At 39.3% G+C, this 19,798-nt stretch overlaps 1 protein-coding gene across 4 annotated transcripts in view; it reads left to right on the plus strand.

Moving 5' to 3' along the window:
• VCL (vinculin) overlaps positions 1 to 19,798 on the plus strand; it is a 118,761-nt gene that overhangs the window by 33,805 nt on the left and 65,158 nt on the right. For all 4 annotated transcript variants that reach the window (XM_021676359.2, XM_021676362.2, XM_021676360.2 and 1 more), the window contains exon 2: positions 11,422 to 11,492. In XM_021676359.2, the coding sequence (XP_021532034.1) occupies positions 11,422 to 11,492 (71 nt within the window). The remainder of the gene's footprint in view (positions 1 to 11,421; positions 11,493 to 19,798) is intronic.

Here is a 19,798-nt window from a genome sequence, read left to right on the forward strand (position 1 = left end):
AACAAAATAGTCTGTGTGTTGCACTTGGCCCATAAACTGGCATTTTTGTGACTCCTGACATAAATGCTTCTCAGTCTTTCTCGTAGCTCTCACAAGAAGAGAACATTTATTAAAGAAAATGTCGAGAGAAGAGTTTATAGATAAGGAGTTTCTGAGAATGGCTTCAGGAATTTTTCCCTCTGTATAGACACTGAGAGAGTTGCTTAGTATAGAATGATAAACTCAGTTACAGGAGTCAGGTGGTAAATAAATGAGCAAAATGGACTGGGATTAAGATTAGATGGAGTGGTGGACATGGTGCAAATGGCCTATTTGGGACGTTTGGGTTCCAGCAATGTTTTTCCCTGATGGAATGCAGATCCAAATTGGTGCCAGAGCTTCTAGTATTTTAAGATATGTCACAAATTTGGATCTTTGTGAAATTTCTTGATTTTTAGCCCATTTATGCCTAATGTTCCATTATTAGAATGCTAAGCTTGTGGGAGTTATTTATATCCTGCTGCTTAAGGTCATTGCCAAAGTCTGATTTTTCTTCCAAAATTTTGCAACCTCTGGCATAAATGGGTTAAAAATAATGTGTGGACCAAACAAAAACCATCCTTGTCCTAAATTCTACAAAAGGCCACTAATTTGTAGCACCTGGCCTAGATCACTGTTTTTCTACATATGTCCTAGAAATCCTAATTCCATCATATATTAATAGATGTTAAAAAATAAGGAATTCATGGTCAAAGGAACTTGGAAAATGGTGGATTAAACAAAACTGAACACATTTCCTGATTGAAGGTTATTGTAGATCCTCAATTATGCTAATATGCCTTGTAAATTCCTAAGAAGATATAGCCCATTACCTCACAGTTACAGTTAGGTCTCTATCAAGGGTGGCCTTCCTCCTGGTAGAGGTTAGTCTCTGTACTTCTCTCCAGATTCCCGCCCTGTCTCTTCAGGGACCTGCCTTCAGAAGAAATCTCTTATTTCCTGCCTCTTTTCCTGTAGCCTATCAGTGTGCTTGGTTTTCTCCAGTTTAACAAAATGACAACCTTTCCTTATACCATATACAAATATTGACTCCAAATGGATCATAGACCTAACTGTAAGAGCTAAAACTGTAAAATTCTTAGAATAAAACATGGAAGTATATCTTCATGACTTCAGGTTAGATGAAGCCTTCTTAGGTGTTACACCAAAAGCACAAGTAGCAAAAGACAAAACAACAGGAAAAAAAGCACAAGCAAAGAAAATCACAAGCAACAAAAGAAGACAAGCTAGGCTGTAATCCCAGCAGTCTGGGAAACCCCATGGGCAGATTACTTGAGCCCAGAAGTTCGAGACCAGCCTGGGCACCACGGTAAAACCCTGTCTTTACAAAAAATACTCAAATTTAGCTGGGTGTGGCCGGGTGCGATGGCTCACACCTGTAATCCCAGCACTTTGGGAGGCCAACGTGGGTGGATCACTTGAGGTTGGGAGTTCAGGACCAGCCTGATCAACATGGTGAAACCCTATCTCTACTAAAAATACAAAATTAGGCAGGCGGGCTGGCATGTGCCTGTAATCCCAGCTATTCGGGAGACTGAGGCAGGAGAATCGCTTGAACCCGGGAGGCGGAGGTTGTGGTGAGCCAAGATCACGCCATTTGCACTCCAGCCTGGGCAACAAAAGTGAAACTCCATCTCAAAAAATAAAAAAATTAGCTGGGTATGGTGGTATACACCTGTAGTTGCAGCTACTCAAGGGGCTGACATGGGAGGATTACCTGAGCCTAGGGAGATTGAGGCTGGAGTGAGCCATGATCATGCCACTGTACTCTAGCCTGAGTGACAGAGACTCTGTCTCAAAAAAAAAAAGCTATATTTTAGTCTTAAATTGGCCTTAATCCATTAAAAACTTGTGCTGCAAGGGACACTATCAAGAAAGGGAAAGACAACCCACAGACTGGGAAGAATATTTACAAAAGATAAATAACTCAAAATATTGGCAAGGGGCCAGGCACGGTAGCTCACGCTTATAATCCCAGCACTTTGGGAGACCAAGGCAGGCAAATCACCTGAGGTCAGGAGTTAGAGACCAGCCTGGCCAACATGATGAAACCCCGTCTTTACCAAAAAAATACAAATTTTAGCCAGGCAAGGTGGTGCATGCCTGTAGTCCCAGCTACTCAGGAGGCTGAAGCAGGAGAATCTTTTGAACCTGGGAGGCGGAGGTTGCAGTGAGCACAGATTGCATCACTGCACTTCAGCCTGGATAACAGAGTAAGACTCTTCTCTCAAAAAAAAAAAATTGGTAAGGGATCTGAATAGACATTTCTCAAAAGTAGATATATAAATGGTCAATAAACACATAAAAAGATGCTCAACATCATTAGTCATCAGGTCAAAACCACAGTGAGATATCACTTCACTTAGATGGCTGTAGTTAAAAAGATAATAGCAAGTGTTGCCAGGGATGTTGAGAATGGAACCCTCACATGTAGTTGCTGCGAATGTTAAATGGTTTAGCCTCTTTTGAAAATAGTCTGGCATTTCCTCAAATGGTTAAACATAGAGATACCATGTGACCCAGCAATTCAATACCTAGGTTTATAATCAGAATTGAAAACATGTTTTTTTTTGTTGTTGTTTTTTTTTGAGGGAATCTCGCTCTGTTGCCCAGGCTGGAGTGCAATGGCGCGATCTCAGCTCACTGCAGCTTCCTCCTCCTGGGTGCAAGCAATTCTCCTGCCTCAGCCTTCCAAGTAGCTGGGACTACAGGCACCCACCACCATGCCCAGCTAATTTTTGTAGTTTTAGTAGAGACGGGGTTTCACCATGTTGGCCAGGATGGTCTCGATCTCTTGACCTCGTGATCCGTCTGCCTTGGCCTCCCAAAGTGCTGGTATTACAGGTGTGAGCCACCACGCCCGGCCTGAAAACATGTTCATACAAAATTTTGTACACTAATGTTTGTAGCAGCATTATTCATAATAGCCAAAAAGTGAAAACAACTCAGGTGTCCATCAACTGATGAATGGACAGACAAAATGTGGTATAATCATACAATGAAATATGATTTGGCAATAAAAAGAAATGAAGTACTGATACATACTACAGCATGAAAGAAGCTAGTCACTAAAAAGCACATCTTCTGTGATTCTCTTTATATCAAATATTTAGAATAAATAAATCTGTAGAGACAAAGTAGGTTAGTGATTACCTAAGAGTAGGTGGTGGTATGGATGGGTTGGGACTAAATGGGGGTGGTGTTGACTGCTGTTGGTTACTAGATCTCTTTTTGGAGTGATGAAAATGTTCGAAAATTAATTGTGGTGATGGTTGCACAACTCTGTGAATACCTTAATGACACCATTAACCTCTATGGCAGTTGATGCTATTGACTGTTCCTGAAACTCTCTCTTTTGGCTTTTATGACACAGTTCTACTGATCCCCCTTCCCCTATCTCTGACATTTTCTTCCCAGCTCTTTTCACCAGCTTATTCTTCTACCAGCTACTTATCTGTTGGTGTTGTTGGGTTGTGATTTCATTCATTATCCATGGCTTTTAGCACGTCCGATTTGCCTGTTACTTGTGAATCAATTTTTCTAGTCCAGGTAAGTGAACTGAGGAACTATCTTTTTAGTTGCTTATTGGACATCTCCCTTTGAACATCCCAGTTCTAATTAGTTTCTCTCTCAGATCTGGTTTTCTTCCTATGTTACCAATTGACCCGGTCACTTGAGCCAGGGGCTTGGAGTCATCCTAGATTTCTCTCTCACACTCCACGTGGCGTGTCATTTAGCTGCCTTTCTTACAGCTGCCCTCTCATCTCCAGTCACACTGCTGCTGCTTCTGCTACAGTTAATCTGTAGTTTATCTTTCACTAAGACTCTAAGCTCCATGAGATCTGGGGCCATGTGTGTTTTCTTCATCACTGTCTGTAATGCTTGATACATTGCATGTTATATAAATAATATTTGTTGATTGAATAAATGAACTCACAAATAAACTTGTCTTCCTAGTTTTCTTCACTCTGATCCATTCTTGCTGCAGATTTTTTCGTTTGAAATGCAGACCTAACAATGTCTTTTACTTAGAATAATTAAATAATTCTCCATTGCTTAGAGGATAAGTCCATTGCATTGCATTGCATTGCATTGCATTGCATACAAGGCCCTCCATTGCATACAAGGCCCTCCATGATGTGGCCCTTTTCTGCTTTTCCAATTTCCTGTCCTCTCCACACCTTCTGTCTACCCAATATCCTGTTTTCCAGCTGTGTTTCCTGAACTGGCCATGCTTTTCCCTATCTTGTGCTTTTAACTGGGAAGCCCTCCTTTTTACCTTGAATCTCATTACTTCTGGAGAACTCTTAGTCTGCCTTTCTAGAGTTTCTCTTCCTCTGTGAAACTTCCCATACCTCACCTATGCAGAGCAGAAACTTGGATGTAACTCTACTAGAGCATGCATTGCATTGCATTATTTGTTTAAGCATTTGTCTGTGAACAGCATGAACTGAATCTCTCTTTTGTATCCCAATCAAAAGCAACAGACACAGTGCCTACCACATGGGAAGTACTCATTAAGTGCTTGATTAAATGAATAAGTTGGAAATCAGAGTAGACTAGAGAGTTTTAGTTTTTCTGGATGTGGCCTCTTAAAACACTGGACTCTGGCTGGCCATCTGTGAATGATGTACAAAGGATAGCAGTGAGGGGTTGATGGATCACAAGTACATCACCACCCCAGAAAAACAATTGAAAGCACTGCTGATGGTGCGTCACATACATTATTATCCTTTTATGACTGAGGCCTGGTTCTGGACACAGCTACAATCAGAATGGTTGTTCAGTATAATGGATTGATCAGGCTAACTCTTATGCCATAAGACATTGATTTGAACCACAGTAAGTACAGGCAAATGGGTACACATTCCTACATCTGGTCACAGTCAATTGGTCACAATTAATTGGCCCCATGGGTCGGCAACTCTGCAAAGGCTTACATTTTCATCACATGTAGGCCGGGCGTGGTGGCTCACGCCTGTAATTCAAGCACTTTGGAGGCCAAGGTGGGTGGATCACCTGAGATCGGGAGTTCAAGACATTTTCATCACATGTATCGTCTTATCTGAATACATCAAGAATCTATTGTCTAAATATATTAAGAGCATCTTCCTACCAGCTTTTTAATGTAATGCTCTTTAGTTACCACTTACTCTGTACAAATCAGTAACACAAATCTTCCCACCTTTGTTTTGTCTTCCTCTTTTCTTATACTTATCTAGCTAAGGGAGACAGCTACATTAACATATTTTTTTTAGTCTAGGTAGTGACTTCAACCAGCCAACCTTTTCTCTTTCTTTTTTTTGCTGAAAAAAACCAAATCTCTCTACATTAGTGAACCAAATCAAGTAGATTGTGATGAAAGGAATAATAATAACAACAGCAGAAGACAAAAGGCCTCTCAGAATTTTGAACTAAAGTCACATATTGAACAAAAGATATTTAAATTAACTACTGAACAAAGTAAGAGCTCTTCAAAAGAAACAGGGCTTCCTGCCAAGCCCCCTAAAAATGCCCCCAGGCCTCTTACTCATTCACTACCATTATTTCGGTTTATGTCTAAAGATGTTTTATTTCTTATCTCATTTTCTTCCCACCACCTAGTGGACACATAGTTGGCACTTACTGCTTGTTTATTGAATTGAATGGAATCAAGCCCCAAGAGTTAAAGGCTATTCTCTGAAGAAGAAAATAAACGAGAAATAATTTTGTCAGTGAATAGAACCAACAGATCTGAGTTTCTCTAGCAATGGAATAAAGTTAGGGAGGGATAACATGTACAATTGGCCCTCTGTTTCTGTGGGTTCCATACCTGTGCATTTAACCAACTGTGGATTGAAAATATTCAGAAAACAAGGATGGTTACATCTGTGTTGAACATGTACAGATTTTTTTTCCTTGTTTTTATTCCCTAAACAATACAGTATAACAACTATTTACATAGCATTTATATTGTAATTGGTATTATAAACAAGAGATGATTTAAAGTATGTGGGAGGATGCGTGTAAGCTACATGCAAATACTATGCCATTTTATTAGCATCTGTGGGTTTTGGTATTTGAAAGGGGGTCATGGAACTAATTCCCCATAGATACCGTGAGACATGACTATATTTATTATAAAGTTAGATTACTCCAAAAGTGTTGTTTTTAAATACTGACCTAGAGAAACCTATTCAGACTATAAGATTTGTTTGTTCTTTTCTCTGTTTTTGTTTTTGTTTTTAGATGAAGTTTTGCTCTTGTCGCCCAGGCTGGAGCGCAATGGCACAATCTCGGCTCACTGCAACCTCTGCCTCCCGGGTTCAAGCGCCTGTAATCCTGAGTAGGTGGGATTATAGGTGCCCACCACGATGTCCAGCTAATTTTTTGTATTTTTAGTAGAGACAGGGTTTCACCATGTTGGCCGGGCTGGTCTCGAACTCCTGATCTCAGGTGATCTACCTGCCTTGGCCTCCCAAAGTGCTGGGATTACAGGGATGAGCCACTGTGCCCAGCTTTTCTGTTTCTTTTTAACCCTTTAATCCATAGGGCTTTTTTTCAGAAGGAATAAGATTTATTTTAAGGCATAAAAAAAATCAGGCATCTGACAGTTGTGGTGGCATGCACCTGAACACTCAGCTACTTGGGAGGTTAAAGGTGGGAGGATTCCTTAGACCCCACCAGTTTGAGTCCAGCCTAGGCAATATAGCAAGACCCCATCTTAAAAAAAAAAAGTAAAAAAGAAGCATTTGTTGATTCTTACTGACCTGTTTGCAAAGTTGTAGTCTATATTGGGAGTCATGTTACCCCATACTAAATTGACCTCCAAGAATAACATTTCCCCCCAGCCATGAAGATTCCTGCTAGTTAACAAAAAGTATTTTATGAATTAATCCCTTTCTTGTTTGTTCTACTCTATTTTTATCTGGAAAACATGGGTGTTATGGAAACTTTCTGTTTTGATGGTGACAGAAGAGTACAGGAAAAGGCATTTTCTGTCATCAGCGGGTTAATGGCTTAAAAATCAAAGATTTGTCTTTAGTTCTCCTAGACAGGCTTTTCCAGTTGTTCCCAAATCGGACATACCTTTCTGGTTCTGTAGATCTTTAGAAACTGGTTCTTTGGAAGTTCTTGACTTGTTACTTTGGTGATAGAACACTGAATTGTAAAGGTCTAGAACAGAGGATGACAATCTTTGAATAAATGGGCAGGTCAAGGTAACATAATCTTTTTGCCTTCACTTACCATACAAAGTCCTTTCTGAACTAACTGAGCTTTCGTTTCTAGCCTCATTTCCTCTGCTGAAGCCACACCAGCCTGTCTTTGTAATCCAGGCCACCTTGTGCTCGCATATTGGACTGAGCCTTCTTTGCCTGTGCTCTTCTTTCTTGCTGGGCTGTCTGATTCTTCTCTACTGGGCAGCTTCTCCTTTCCAGGCCTGGCTCCTTTCTTCTAAGAGACCACATAGCAAAGACATAAGTGAAGGTTAATCCAGTAGCTGTGTGAATAATGAATTGGAAAGAAGAGTGTGGAGGAAGAAGACCTGTTTTAGGAGACAGTGGAGGTCTTATGGATCTGAGCTGCCTGATACGGTAGCCACTAGCTGCATGTGGCAATTAAAATAAAATAAAAGTAAAAATTCAGTTCTTCAGTTATACTGGCCACATTTGTCTTTTTTTTTGAGATGGAATCTTGCTCTCTTGACTTGCTCTGTCTCCTAGGCTGGAGTACAGTGGCACAATCTCAGCTCACTGCAACCTCCGCCTCCCGGGTTCAAGTGATTCTCCTGCCTCAGTCTCCTGAGTAGCTGGGATTATAGGTGCCCACCACCACACCCAGCTAATTTTCATATTTTTAGTAAAGACAGCATTTCACCATGATGGCCAGGCTGGTCTTGAACTCCTGACCTCATGTGATCCACTCACCTCGGCCTCCCAAAGCATTGGGATTATGGGCATGAGCCACTGTGCCTGGCCATGTGATTCGTTTTCCTTACCTCAGTCTGATCTTCATCCCCCACCCCACCCAGTCCAAGAACAAGTCCTAATAATAGTTCTTCCTTCAAAAGGTAACACAATTCTATTCGTTTCTCCATTTCTATTTTCACTACTTAAGTAATTTTAAGTCACTACTATCACTCTCCTAGCTGACTACACTAGCCTTCCTGCAATCATCTGGGAGAGTGGTACTGGTTACCCTGCTTTCCCCTCACCCCCTAAAAATAGGCAAAATGACCTTTTAAAAAGAAAATCAGGCCAGGCATGGTGGCTTATGCCTGTAATCCCAGCAGTTTGGAAGGCCAAGGCAGGAGGATTGCTTGAGCATGGGAGTTTGAGATCAGCCTGGGAAACATAGTGAGACCCCATCTCTACAAAAGAAAAAAAAATTAGCTGGGCATGGTGGCTCATGCCTGGAGTCCTAGCTGCTCCAGAGGGAGGATCACTTGAGCCCAGGATCACTTGAGCTTTGATTGCACCACTGTACTCAAGCCTGCGCTGTGGAGCCAGATCCTGTCTCTTAAAAAAAAAAAAAAAAAAAAAAAAAAAGATTAATCTCTTTTTTAGAACTCCTGCCTCTTATTGTACTGATAAAGGATTCCAAATATTTCAAGCTGGCCTAAAAGGCTCTTTATGATCTGGTCCTTGCCTTCTTACCCAACTATTCACCACACCACACTTCCCTCCCTCCCTGAGCTTCAGCCACTCTGGCCTCTTTCAGGTTTCTAAAATACACCAGATCTTTCTTGCTTTAGGGCCTTTTTCTGGCTACTCCCCCTGCATTGTTCTTGCCTAGCTCTTTCATGTGTGGCTCCTTCTTAGTTTCAAAGTCTCAGCTCCAATGTTGCTTCTTTGTCTACTGTTTCCAAAGTAGACTCTGCTTCTAGCCGTACTCTTTACAGCATCCCTCTTACCATTATCTGGAATCATACTTGTTCATTTATTTGACTCTCTGTCTATCCCTACTAGACTATAAGTTCTATGAAGGTAGAAAACTTATTTTTATTCTCTGCTCTATTTCTATACCTAAACAGTGCCTGGCACATGAAGCTGTGCTAAAAACAATGTTTAATAACACTGAATAACTTACTATTTTCTAAAGGAGATGTAAGAGGAACTCACCTAGTTCTCCCTCCCACCCTTGTTCTCTGTGTCTGTGTCCCTCCTTTCCGCCACGTATATAAAAGGGATCTCTATGTGTCTTAAATGTGAATATCTTTCTAGGCCCTTTATACTGAAAGTGAACCAGCAACTTTGTGGCTGAACTTCATCTTTTACTTCATGAAATCATGGCCACAGCTTTTTGAATGGTTGGTTTCAGTTGGAAAATATAGTGAACAATACATCTGGAAATATTCTGTCATGTTTTGAGCTGAGAAACTAGAGAACCAGCTGCTGATTTAAAAGCCTTTCATTTTGATACAGACAGTCTATTGTCTACACAAGCACTGGCTATTATACAGTGGTAGATATGTGTTGCTTTTTCTAGCTATTAACTTGAGAGAAAAAACTAGTATTCATGATTTATACATGGCTTATATTCCCTGAGAATAGTTTATTGTGTTATTTTCTTTAGCTGATTTACTGTGCATTTAGAGACTTTTTGAGACAGGGTCTTCCCCTGTTGTCCAGGCTGGAGTGCAATGGTGTAAAACACACCTGACCGCAGGCTCAACCTCCTGGCCTGAAGTGATCCTCTGACCTCAGCCTCCCAAGCAGCTGGGACCACAGGTGTGAACCACCGCACCCAACTAATTTTTAGTGTTTTGTAGAGTCAGGGTTTCACTATGTTGCCCAGTCTGGTCCCAAACTCATGGTCTAAAGTAATTCTCTCACCTTGGCCTCTCAAAATGCTGGGAATAATAAGTGTGCACCACTGTGGCAGCCAGGATTTTTCTTACTCCATTTTTTTTCTTTAAACTCAATCAAAAGTTAAATGGTTAAATAGTAGGCTGACATATTTTCCATTTTGGGTTTTTTTTTTTTGAGACGGAGTTTCGCTCTCGTTACCCAGGCTGGAGTGCAATGGCGCGATCTCGGCTCACCGCAACCTCCGCCTCCTGGGTTCAGGCAATTCTCCTGCCTCAGCCTCCTGAGTAGCTGGGATTACAGGCACGTGCCCCCATGCCCAGCGAATTTTTTGTATTTTTAGTAGAGACGGGGTTTCACCTTGTTTACCAGGATGGTCTCGATCTCTTGACCTCGTGATCCACCTGCCTCGGCCTCCCAAAGTGCTGGGATTTACGGGCGTGAGCCACCGCGCCCGGCCTGATTTTGGGGTTTTTTAATGTCACAGATTTCTGCATTAAAATAAGGTTTATAATTATGATTTAGTACTCCTAGGTGGCTTTATATGGTTCAAATGGGTGAATTTCACCATTTACCATATTAAAGTTTACTCTTATACTTTATAATGTATATGAATATAGTGGAAGAGAAGTTGACATTCAAGACCTGCATATAGTTTTGAAGAAAGTGAATATGTATACTATTAGTGATATAATAAATATATAACTTGCTAGTGTGATATTTAATATTTTGATAATTAAAAAAAAATTCTGACCATTACTATTTGGAAGATTTATATAAAATGACAGATAATTATGTACTAAGATTATTATCTAGGAAATAATTACACCTAAATAACTTACCTGGGAATCGTTGCTCATGCCTGTAATCCCAGCACTTTGGGAGGCCAAGGTAGGTGGATCACTTGAGGTCAGGAGTTTGAGACCAGCCTAGCCAACATGGTAAAAACCCATCTCTACTAAAAATACAAAAAAAAAAAAAAAAAGATTAGCTGGTTGTGGTGGCACATGCCTGTAGTGCCAGCTACTTGGGAGGCTGAGGCACGAGAATCACTTGAACCTGGGAGGCCAAGGTTTCAATGAGCTGAGATTGCGCCATTGAACTTTAGCCTGGGCAACAGAGACTCTATCTCAAAAACACAAACAAAAAATAACAAAACAACTTAGAATAACAATTTAGTATTTTTAAATTACAAAAATTACTTTAACATTTACACTTCAGGAAATTAGAAAATAGGAAATACAGATACAAATTCACTCAATTTCCTAAGCATTAGTACAACCACTGGAATATTTGAAAAATATTCTTTCGGTTGGGCATAGTGGCTCATGCCTGTGATCTCAGCACTTTGGGAGGCTGAGACTAGTGGATCAGTTGAGGTCAGGAGTTTGAGACCAGCCTGGCCAACATGGTAAAACCCCATCTCTACTAAAAGGCATATTATGTGAGTAATCTTAAAAATTTTTTTAATCCAGAATTTTCCCTTAAATCTAGAAATTTTAATGATAATGTTTATGTTTCAAATATGCTTAAGTAATAATTTTTTAAAGTCTGAGAATTTATACTTGAATTATGAATTTTTTTCCCCTTGTAGGTTGGAAAAGAGACTGTTCAAACCACTGAGGATCAGATTTTGAAGAGAGATATGCCACCAGCATTTATTAAGTAAGTAATTAAAATATTCTTGGGTTGCTAAGCAGAACAATACTATTGATAGGAAGAAAAAGTAGTTGATTTCAGTAATAACTTTTTTTTGGATATAAAACTTTTGTTTACAATTGAAATTTCAACATTTTTGTCTTCTGACTTTTTTTTTTTTTTTTTGAGACGGAGTTTCGCTCTTGATACCCAGGCTGGAGTGCAGTGGCGCGATCTCGGCTCACCGCAACCTCCGCCTCCTGGGTTCAGGCAATTCTCTTTGCCTCAGCCTCCTGAGTAGCTGGGATTACAGGCACGCGCCACCGTGCCCAGCTAATTTTTTGTATTAGTAGAGACGGGGTTTCACCATGTTGACCAGGATGGTCTCGATCTCTTGACCTCATGATCCACCCGCCTCGGCCTCCCAAAGTGCTGGGATTACAGGTGTGAGCCACTGTACCTGGCCGATTTTTGACATAATAATGTTTAATAAAACCATGACTTTTGAGCTTTTCTTTCCGGAATGAAAATGATTGAGACCCATTCTGACTATAGCATGCATGAATTTGCATTGTATACTAGGCACCTTTGCTTGGAGATAAGGGAATAATAGTAGATATAAACTTTTAAAAATTATTGTTTCATATTTTCAGTTATATTTTAAATTTAAGTTATATATATATATATCTCCTAGTACTCCTAAAAACAATTTCCAGGCTTTTTGGCCTATTCTCCATAAAACAAACAGATTTACTAATGTTTGAATACTTAAAACTTCGTAGGTTCTTATATTTTCATTCATTAGTAGTTTTGTTCTACATGGCAGTCAAGTCCTAAACAAAAGTAAAGGCTGATGTGTAGGACAAAAAAAGTAGAACTCATAGAAGTCAATAAGGATAACATAAGACTTTTCAAAAAGAAGGTGTGCGAAGGATTTGAATAGGCACCTCGAAAGAGAGGAAATTTAAGTGGCCAATAAATATATGAAAAAGTGTTTTATCTCAGTCATCAGAGAAGTGCAAATTATTTTATTATGCACCCTAAATTAAGAAGCCTGATCATAGCAGTCATTGATAAGATGTAGAGCAACTGGAATGTTCTTACACTGCTGTTGGGAATGTAAATTGGTGCAGTCACTTTGGAAAACAATTTGACATTAGTAAAGTAGAAGATAAGCAGTTCCACTCCCAGGTATGTTCCCTAGAGATACTTGTGTGCATGCACACTAGCATCCATATAAAAAACATTTCTATCAGCATTGTTCATGATGACTCCACTGGTCTATCTAGAGTAGAATGGATAAAAATAATCATGGTATAGTCAGAAATTGTAATATTAATCAGTAATGAAAAAGGGTGAGAAATTTTCACTTTAAAATGGTGAATTCTATTCTATATGATTTCATTTCAATTGAAAAAAACAATGAGACCAGGTGCAGTGGCTCACACCTGTAATCCCAGCACTTTGGGAGGCTGAGGCAGGTGGATCACTTGAGGTCAGGAGTTCGAGACCAGCCTGGTCAACATGGTGAAACCCCGTCTGTACTAAAAATACAAAAATTAGCCAGGCGTGGTGGTGTACACCTGTAATCCCAGCTACTTGGGAGGCTGAGGAGGGAGAATCGCGTGCATCTGGGAGGTGGAGGTTGCAGTGAGCCAAGATCGTGCTACTGCACTCCAGCCTGAGTGACAGAGTGAGACTCCGTCTCAAAAAAAAAAAGTTCAAAAACATGCAGAAATAAACTATGTTGTTTAGACATGCTTATTTATATGGTAAAAAGATAAAGAAGAGTAAGGAAAAATGGTTACCACAACCAGGGTAGTCCTATCTCTGGGAGAGAGGAAGAGGTTTATACTCAGGAAGAGGTACACAAGGGCTTCTAAAAGTGGTAATAATGTTCTATTTTTGATTTAAGTGATGAGTTACATGGGTGGTTGTTTTATATTTGTTCATTCATTATATCATACTTATGTTTATTTTCTCTATGTATGTTATATATCACAACTTTAAATAAAGCTAAATGTGTTCCTTTATTTTTATCCTCCTTATGTTCTATTGTTTTCATTGAACAGATGCAAAACTTTCACCCGTATTGATGTTTTCTTATTTCTGACTAACTTGAGTGGGTGCTTTATGCATCTGTGTTTCTGTTAATTCCATAAAATGCCTTCATGTGTCAGAAAGTAAAGTGCTGGAAGCATCTGGTTTTTTTTGTAGAGCCTATTTTGTGGGAGTATCTTTTTTGTCCTACCTTCATTGGACTTGGTGATCTTAAGGTTTCTTCCAGCTCTGACCAACATCAGCCTCCTTTGTTTACACGCCATCTGATCAACCTGGTAATATATATATATTTTTGAGACAGGCTCTCACTCTGTCACCCAGGTTGAAGTGCAGTGGTGCAATCATGACTCATTGCAGCCTCGATTGCTCAGGCTTATGTGATTCTCCTGCCTCAGCCTCCCGAGTAGCTGGTACTACAGGTGTGTGCCACCATGCCCAGACAATTTTTAAATCATTTGTGGAGGCAAAGTCTCTCTGTTGCCCAGGCTGGTCTTGAACTCCTAGCGATCCTCCTGCCTTGGCCTCCCAAAGTGTTCGGATTATAGGCATGAGCCACTGTGCCCCGGCCTTAGCCTGGTAATATTAAGAGGAATCTTATGCTGTCAACTAAACATACTATAATTACACTTGCATTTACCTTACATTAAAAACATAGCTCTAACTTGTAGCAGGTTACTCCTCACCCCTTGGAAGGTATAGAACACAGGGAATGAGTGAGTAGGGGTTTCACTGTCAGGTAAGTAGTTGGACTCGATGACCCTACAAACAATTGCTTCCAACCCTGACATTCCAGTTTATGAATATGATTTGATTGGTAAATGGATTATTTCAGGAAACTATTTTTGTTCATCCCTAGAGACATATTCTGAAATATTCTATTTGCTCTCACAGGCTTCCTTGGGGACTTAGAAAAATTAACAATGAGTACATCCTAATTGTGGTATAAATTTCAAAAAATTTGGTAACTTTAAAACAAAACAAAACTTAATTGATCACCCTGTGTAGTAGCTAGGGCATCAACCCCTTACTCTAATAATTGGTAATTTAATGAAAAGTAAGCATTTATTTTGCCTTTCCTGTACAAAATTTTTAGAATAGCCCAGTAGCCCTAGTTGTAAGGTGAATTCTAACCAACAAACATGGAAGAAATGACAGAACTAAAAAATGATTGATCACGTAGTTGTTAATGAAACAATTGATTTAGAAAAGGATAGTCAATGGATGAGACCATTCAGAGGTTTGAACTTTTATTGTGCCGTGGAGAAAAACTCTGGGCTCCATTGTTAATCAGGGAAAAACCATGTGTTATGATCAACTGAAAACTTCACTGAGCAGTTTTGAAGTGTATAATTTAATATGCCACAGTCTGAAATGTTATTTGAAAATAGCCTTGAATACAAACAACAGTATGGCTGTGGTTGTCAAACAAATTTGGGGGTAAATAAGTATTCTATAATTGAAAACGTGGTGGAGGGCTAGGCATGGTGGCTTGCACTTGTAATTCCAGCACTTTGGGAGGCTGAGGTGGGAGGATTGCTTAAGCCCAGGAGGTCGAGGCTGCAGTGGGCTGTCATTATGCTACTGTACTCCAGCCTGGGTGACAGAGTGGGACCCTGTTTAAAACAAAACCAAATAAAACAAACCATGATGGATTTTTATGCTTTGCTTTTCTTGTTTTTCTATAGAATGCAAAAATGAAGCAGAAAATAATAGATGCCTTGACTTGGAAAAGACAGGGACAGAGAAGGGTAAACAGATGGAAGCAATTAAAGACATCCTTGGAACTATTGAGTAGGACATTCTTTTGAGCTGTTTGGTTGATGTTTAGAAATTTCTAGGGCATGACTGACTGAAACTTCCTCTGTAGTCTACTTTTGCAAGGATTTCTCAAGTGACTGCTTAAGCAACACTGAAGGCTAAAATATTAAAAAATTTATTGTTAGATCGGTCTGTACTCCTAGAATGTTAAGATACCAAGGCTAGAGAAAACAGAAGATACTTGACCTGTAGATAGATTCATACCTAATCTATCTGATATTTATTTAAAGATTTTTCGGGGAAAGATATGACACTTTTAGAATTTAGGGGTCTCAAAATCCTATCATAGGCTATTTGTGTGATTGGCAATTAAGGGCATTTTGAAAAATGGGTTTAATAAATTTAAAATGATGTAATTGTCAATGAGGAACTTCCAGTGCTCAGGCAATTCCTTATTGTAAAAGTGAGAACCATTTTAATATAGAACAAGATTTGCATGGTCACAGCCTTTCTCTTGGGTGGAGCAAAAGTTATCTGATCCCTGGCTGTACTGGCAGATAGAGTTCACAATTTACTAATTTTACCCAAGATTGCAATAATAGCCACAGTGTTGCACAAGAGGTGTAGGGTTGCACGGTGATTGCCATAGAAACTGCCCAGATTGTCATAAACTTCGGGAGTGCAACAGCTATGCTGTATTGTTAAAATGTTGGTTAGACTAACCTTTTAACCCTGTAAGAAATCATTTGTTCCTAACTGGGCGCAGTGGCTCACGCCTGTAATCCCAGCACTTTGGGAGGCCAAAGCTGGTGGATCACTTGAGGTCAAGAGTTCAAGACCAGCCTGGCCAACATGGTGAAACCCTGTCTCTACTAAAAATTCAAAATTAGGCAGGTGTGGTGCAACATGCCTGTAATCCCAGCTATTTGGGAGGCTGAGGTAGGAGAATTGCTTGAACCTGGAAGGCGGAGGTTGTAGTGAGCAGAGATCATGCCATGCACTCTAGCCTGAGTGACAAGAGCAAAACTCTGTCTCAAAAAAAGAAAGAAAGAAATCATTTGTTCCTTTTGAGACTGTTAGCAGTGGAGTCAGCTGCTGTACTCCATGTTTACATTTTGTATCATGTGTCAGTTGTCATTTTCTTCTTCATCATCATCATCATACAGCTGTGGCAGTAATGTTTTATGTATAATTGATTAATGGGCTAGACATGCTCTTTGGTTAATTATTTACTGATTGCCTAGCATGATAAGTGCTGTATATAGAATAGTTGTTCTTACCAGTGTGTAATGAATGGTCACTTGTGAGATGTATTGCAAATAATTTAACAGTAATAAAGTGCCAGAGGATACTAACGCTTTGCTTAAAAAAAAAAATTAAAGGAGCATATTTAAGTTTACATGTATAATAATATCCCTCTCATTCCTATTCATTTTGAGTTTGTTTTTTTAAAACTTTCATTGAAGTATAATATATTTGTTATTATGTTTTCTTTAATGGGAGAGAAATTAGTGGAACTACAGCTCTTGTGGCTGGATATTGTGCATAATCCCAAGTAGACCCATGGGGATATGCCATAAATTTGAGTTTTATTTTTCTATGTATGATGGCGGAGCAAAGGTGGAAACTACTGTGAGAAATTTTGTAAAAAAGAAATATTTTAAGAAGTTTCCAATTAAAGAGCTGTAATAAAGACTGACTTTATGATAGGAATTCAGAGACAGAGCTCTATCATTGTAAGTAGAAATAGTAGAAAGAACATTTATGTAGGAAGTGGGGCTTGGGAGGATGGATAGATGTAGGGAGGAAGGAAAATACTCTGGGTACAGTGAATGGGATGAGCAAGTCATGAGGGCCTGTGGGGAGAGGGTCAGTCATAGTGGGGCTGGTAGGAACTAAGCTTAGGTAGGTAGGTTGGGCAATAGTCCTTGAAAGCCAGGCAAAGGAATTTAGAATTGGGCAGCAGGGAAGCTTTGTAGTTGTTGAGCAGTAGGATGACAATATGAAAGCATCTTCAGGAAGATTCATAATCAAATACAGAATGAATAGTAGGTACTAGTGTTGTGACAGAGAATAAGCTGTATGTCAAACCAACCAGATTTATTTTCTGTCAGTATAGATTTGCTTCAGATTGATTCCTTACTATAGGTGAGAAATGTTTATGGCAGACTATTTTATTTGCCTTGGAAAAATTATCATTGATATATACAATGAAATTTCATTCTTATTTCTGCAATGAAGCAGAAATGAATAATGAAGGCAATTCTTGGACCCTTTCCAAGGATGTTCAGTACTGAATGGATCAAAAAGTGTCACTTCTGAGGTAGTCTTGTGATGAACTTGAAAAGGGCATGGTGTGCATTATCTGTTGGCAGGCAAATGACCGCTTCATTTCAAACTGGACAGTGTTCTCACTTTCTGCCTCAGTACTGCTCTGACAGCCTGCTTGAAGTCAAAACTTGGATTGGTTCACCAGCTTGGACTATTTTTGATACATATTGTAATGTCTAGGCTTATTGAATAAAAGAATGTTCCCAAAATACCGTGTGAAACTACTGCTACATGATTGTCATTAATCACATTTCTTGGGAATTCTTTGTTTTAACACTTAAACTTTATTAGTTAAGAACAGTTATGGTGTTTACTTGTACAAATTTACCATAATTTATATTCATGCACAAAGAAGAAATTTGAGAAAGATTAAAACATGCTTTATACTTAATTTAGATCTCTTTTGACCTAAAGTAATGATGTCACATTTTTACGACATGAATCAGGCCTTGTGGCTTTTGTTTTGCTCGTGATCTTGAACATTCAAAATAATTTGTGATGAAATTTGTATTTTTAAACACGCTTGTGGTTGAAAGTGCCCAGAATTATCTTTTTTAATAATTATTTGATCATATCATTTCATACCCTGTGTTTGCCTGGGGCTAATATGTGATTTGTGCATATGTGTCCTGAGTTTTGTGGTGCTTTCCACTGCTACAGTATTAGAAGATTTTTGTCTCTTAATGTGGATGCCCAAGATTCCGTGAGATAATCATTCACCTCTGCCAGCTGCCTTACTGCATTTTTGAGCTAGAGAAAGCACTCAAACTTTAAATAGTTCACCTTTGGACTTGTCACATTAAACATAATTTAGCACTACTGTTTTTTGTTTGTTTTTGAGATGGAGTCTTGCTCTGTCGCCGAGGCTGGGGTGCAATGGCATGATCTCAGCTCACTGCAACCTCCACCTCCTGGGATCAAGTGATTCTCCTGCCTCAGCCTCCCGAGTAGCTGGGTTTACAGGCGCTCGCCACCATGCCTGGCTAAATTTTGTATTTTTAATAGAGATGGGGTTTCGCCATGTTGGCCAGGCTGGTCTCGAACTCCTGACCTCAGGTGATCCACCTACCTTGGCCTCCCAAAGCATTGGAACTGCAGGCATGTGCCACTTTAATTTTTAAACTAGAGAATTAAAAAATTCTTTAAAATAATTTTTAGTTTTTAAAATTATTACTATTGCCGGGCATGGTAGTTCATACCTGTAATCCCAGCACTTTGGGAGGCTGAGGTGGGTGAATCACAAGGTCAAGAGATTGAGACCATACTGGCCAACATGGTGAAACCCTGTCTCTACTAAAAATACAAAAATTAGCTGGGCATGGCAGCACGAGCCTATAGTCCCAGCTACTTGGGAGGCTGAGGCAGGAGAATTGCTTGAACCAGGGAGTTGGAGGTTGCAGTGAGCCAAGATTGCACCACTGTACTCCAGCCTGGTGACAGAGCAAGACTCCATCTTTAAAAAAAAATTCTTTTTATTATCTTTTGTTATATTTCTAATATAATTGTATTGTACTCAAAGACATGGTTGGTGTAATATCAATTCTTGAAATTCTTTTGCAACATAGTAAGAGCTCAATTCTAGTGAGTGTATATGTGTGCTTTAAAAGAAAGTATGTTCTTTTTTGCTTGGTTATAGAGTTCTATTTATATCAATTAGGTCAGTATAGAAATATTACTAGTCCAATTTTTTATAGCCTAATTTGTCTGAACTATGAGCTTATGATTGATATATGTTAAAACTCCTATACTAATTATAGACCTGTTGATTTTTCTTATAATTGTCAGTGTTAGCTCTAGGTATTTCAAAGCAATATTGTTAAGTGGTTATAGGTTTGTGATTCTCATGGGTTCTGAATTCTGTTAATTATTTGTTGCTAATTATCTTTTTTTAGAATGACTATTGATAGGCATTAGCCTGCTGTTGGCTTGTTTCTCCAGATTTTGTTCTCCTTCTTTTAATCCACATCCTAGTTTTTGGCAATTTTCTTCATAAGTGAAAATATCTTCTTACTGTGTTTATTCCACTTCATTTTGTGTTTAGGTAGCCACACCTGTAACTCTTTTATTACATTCTACTGTAGAACAGTGATTGCCTACTTTTTTTTAGCATAAGGACCTTTAAATAATAGTAGTGAAATTAGGCTGGTTGTAGTGGCTCACTCCTGTAATCCCAGCACTTTGGG

The sequence above is a fragment of the Aotus nancymaae genome, unplaced genomic scaffold (genome assembly GCF_030222135.1).
Source record: "Aotus nancymaae isolate 86718 unplaced genomic scaffold, 86718_ANA_hifiasm-v0.15.2.pri h1tg000010l, whole genome shotgun sequence".
In the NCBI taxonomy this organism is placed as follows: Eukaryota; Metazoa; Chordata; class Mammalia; order Primates; family Aotidae; genus Aotus; species Aotus nancymaae.